At 38.2% G+C, this 3,931-nt stretch overlaps 1 protein-coding gene across 1 annotated transcript; it reads right to left on the reverse strand.

Moving 5' to 3' along the window:
* Positions 1–510: 510 nt before the first annotated feature.
* LOC100944332 (S-adenosylmethionine decarboxylase proenzyme-like) lies at positions 511–1,502 on the reverse strand. The gene is made up of 2 exons (XM_012802489.1): positions 1,394–1,502; positions 511–1,034 (listed from the first exon to the last, which is right to left on the reverse strand). Exons 1-2 carry the CDS (start codon positions 1,500–1,502, stop codon positions 511–513), a joined length of 633 nt encoding a protein of 210 aa, XP_012657943.1.
* Positions 1,503–3,931: the final 2,429 nt, after the last annotated feature.

Genomic DNA, 3,931 nt, shown 5'->3' on the forward strand with positions numbered 1-3,931 from the left:
GCAAAAAACACCTCTATGAAGTAGAAATTGTCCCAGTAACATTAGTAAAGAATAAGTTCTAGAAAGTGGAGGTAACTGGGTATAAAATTCTGGCAGCAATTTAAAAGAACAGTCCCAGATGGTTAGGCTGAGGCCAACACCTAATGAGGACAAAAGCCTTGTCTGTTGGGAATTTTGGAGGATACCTGGAGAAATATGACACTACATAAACCAAACTGAATTGTTTTCACAAGTGTTGTAAAGTTTCATACAGTAAAAGGTTTTCTCTACATAGAATACCTAAACACAGAAGAGAGCATTCATGCAAGATATCTGACTCTTTGATATAATAATGCATACAATTCAAAATGATCACACTATCATTACATCTAGGGCTTTCTGCAACTACAAGGTGGTGGTTATGGAAAGCATGCCCCCCCCCCCCATATTAACATCTAAGAAGCAGCCACCACCTTCTACATGTGTTTTCTTTTTGCGTTTTTTCTTCATTTTTCTTTATCAACTCTGCTGTTATTGCTGCTTCTTAGCACAACTGGTAAAAACAAAATTGTAATCATTTAGTGTAGCACTCTGACAATCAAGATGTTTAAAGCCTTCAATCTTCTGGGGTGAAGAAAGCACTGTGTGACACTTAGAACTCTGATTAACAAACAAGGTGGTCACAAGCTGTCCTGGCTTGAAGACTTCTACAACTTTCCTGATCAGGTCATCATAGGAGGTCTGACTTAAGTTTGTTTCAAAGCTAATGTAAGAAAATTCTGGTTCTGGAGTGATGTGAGTAGTCCAATAAGTTCCTTCTGATTTCATTCCATTCATTGAGTACCCACAAGCTTTGAACAATGTGGCATCAATGACAGAACCTGGTATCAGGTCAAGAATTCCACTCTCATGAGTGACATCCTTTGCAGTTACACCATCTTTCATGTAGAACTGGTCCATAACTGCTGGGTCAATCTCACTCATCAGAATTTCCAGGGTTTGATCTGGCTGACTGATCACTCGACTCTCTGGGAAATCCAGAGTCTCCAAGTATCAACAGTCAGAATTCATACGTCCCATACAATGTGCTGCTCCATTCGAGAAAATTGAATTTAGAAATTCTATTTCTTGCTGGAAATTCTGGTGTGGGTACCCTTGGTGAGAAGGCTTCATGAAATTCTTATGAGAATAAAAGAAGCTTTGAATTGAGTCAAACCCACTGTAATCCCTAGCAAGCTTCAACAGGGGAACCAGTTCTTTCAGCAAGAGGGTGGTACCACGTGTCTTCAGAATGAAACGTCTCTTGGAGACAAACATGCTACTCTCACTGGTACATAAACTTCCTGCTTGTCAGTTTTTGTCACACTTACGATTGAACATTGCACATCCTTCAAAAGTATGTCCCACTCAGATCTCAGGATAGTGCGAAGATCCCCAGATCCTTGGTTTGCATCAGGTTGCTGCAGGGAGAACCAAACCTCCAGCAGCTTCTCCGTCCCTTCAAAAAAATGTGCAGCTTGCATCACCGTGAGACTAGTGAACAACCAGCAACCACAGAAAATCAACTAAATTAAACCTCCTCTCCCGCAGTTGCGGATTGTTCCAGCTGTGTTACTAAAGTTCAGGTTCCTTTTTTGCTATAATTTTATATTAATTTTTTTTAAAGGGACTAATAAAATTTCCCTGGCTTCTTCTTGTGAGCGAAAGTTGAACGTGAGTCTGTTGGAAATAGAGGCAGATACAGTTCAGTGTCTTGTAGTCCGCTGCTTCCCCCTTAGAGAGCAGAACGAGCGCTAGCTAAGGTCGCCGGCCATGCTGGGTAAGCTGCAAGTCTTTTCAGATACATAGGTTAGTAAATATTTATTTCATCAGGTGGCTTTTCTTTGTAGTTCTTTTTTTTTTTTTCTTTTTTTTAAATTAAGTCATTCGTACATAGATCATAAATACATTGAAGTTTTAAATTTTAATAAAGTATGATTTTCAAGTTTCTTTCACAGTTTAAAATTTTGGTGTTGTATATGAAAATTATTGGATAAATTCATGATCACTAACTTTTCCATATTTTATTCTAGGAATGTTATGCTATTGCCTTTAAATTTAGGTCTGTGATCAATTTTGATGTAAATTTTGTGAAAGGTGTAAGATTAGTTTGTCAATTTCTAATGCTGTTTAAGCTGATTTAAAAAATCTTTGAGCACAGAATTATTTTTATTATTTATATAGTATCGTTATATTGATGGCATTGGTAAGGTTGATCCATCTTTCCTTTCTGATACTGATTATTTCTGTATATATATTTTTCTATTTAGTCTTCTTTTACTTACAGGACTTTTGGAAATACTTTGTTTAATTTTGCAACTCTTCATGATTTCTCAGCTTTGTGTTATTTCCAGTTTAATTATATTATAATAAATTCTGTTATGATCATATGTACTTTGATTGATTTCTATTATTTGAAATTTATTATTCATTTATTTATTTATACTTTGCAGTTTTTGGCCGGGGCCTTGTTTGAACCCACCACCTCCCATATATGGGACCAGCACCGTACTCCTTTGAGCCACAGGCACTGTCCAAAATTTATTTATTTTTAATTTGTGTGTTATTACTCACAATAGTCTGCCTTGGTAAAAGTTTCTTGTGAGCTTGAGAAAACTGTGTGTTATGCTGTTGCTGGATGAAGTATTTTTATAAATATCAATTAGATCAAGCTGATATAAAGTACTATCCTTAGTGATTATTTGCCTGTTGAAATATCAGTGGCTGACTGAGGGTGGTGAAACTTCCAAATATAATGTGGATTTGTCTATTTTGCCTTGTCTATTCCTCTATCAATTTTTGTCTCACATATATTTTACTTTAATTGACACAGAATTGTACATAGCCATGTGGCACCATGTGGTGTTTAAATACGTGCACACATTGTCTAAAAAGAAAGGGTATTTAGCATGTCTATCAATTCATATATTAATCATTTGTTTGTGGTAAGAAAATTCAAGATAATCTCTTCTAGCTATTTGGAAATGTATAATTCAATATCGTTAGCCACAGTCATCTTGCCATACAGTAGAACACCAGGACTTATTTATCTCTTCTGTCCAGCTGCACCTTGGTAGCCCCTGACCAATGCTCCTATCTCCTTCCCTCCCCATTCTCTAGTAAACACTATTCTATTCTCTGCTTGTATGAGATCAACCTATTTTATATTCCATATACAGTATAAGTTAGATCATGCAGTATTTGTGTTTTGGCTTCTTCTATTTAATATAATGTCTACACAAGAACCCTCTCCCCTCCACACTTCTCCTAAGACAAAGACACAAAGTATCTGTTTAGCCCACCTCCACCCCCAAGTTTATGCCAAAGAACTGTAACTAGACAGCCAAGCTGTGGAATCTGCCCACCTGTGACTCTGATACAGGATGGTGGCACCTCAGCCAGCTCTGTGGAGCTGAGGAGGGAACCTGCCACCTCCACTGTAGTGGTGTTGGTGCAGCAGCAGCTGGCAGAAGAACCAGCAGGCTGGTGGGGGGAGGTACGCAGGAGGCTCCAGGAAGTCAGAGGGGCCAGACAACTGCTGGGGAGACACCAGTGCCTTAGTGTCTCCCTCCCTTTGCATTTGTGGCTGAACAAGAAACCCCCTATTTCCTAGGATTGGTCAATTTCATGTAAATTTCCTAGGCCTGGGAATGAAAGAGTCTGTATCCATTCATTAATGTATTCATTGATCTTGTCTCAGCTGAAAGAGGACTGTATCTATTTATTCGTTACCAAGTCCTGGCCTAATTTAACTACAAAAGACCCATGAGACTATATATACCCCTGGACAAAAAGCCCAGAGAGAGAGCTTCCCCACACACACTTGGTTTTTTTCTCTCTGCCAGGACCTTTGGTGTTTTTGTATTCTTTACTGTACAATAAATCCCATTTTACCACTGATCTGTACTCTGTG

Source organism: Otolemur garnettii, unplaced genomic scaffold, assembly GCF_000181295.1.
Source record: "Otolemur garnettii isolate 467f Iridium unplaced genomic scaffold, OtoGar3 scaffold00001, whole genome shotgun sequence".
Taxonomy (NCBI): Eukaryota; Metazoa; Chordata; class Mammalia; order Primates; family Galagidae; genus Otolemur; species Otolemur garnettii.

Excerpts from the sequence above, each read along its gene's own strand:
- LOC100944332 (XM_012802489.1), bottom strand. The coding sequence starts at position 1,502 with ATGCAAGCTGCACATTTTTTTGAAGGGACGGAGAAGCTGCTGGAGGTT. Across the intron at positions 1,035-1,393 it reads GGATCTTCGCACTATCCTGA|GATACTTGGAGACTCTGGAT; the intron begins GATCTGAGTGGG and ends ATTCTGACTGTT.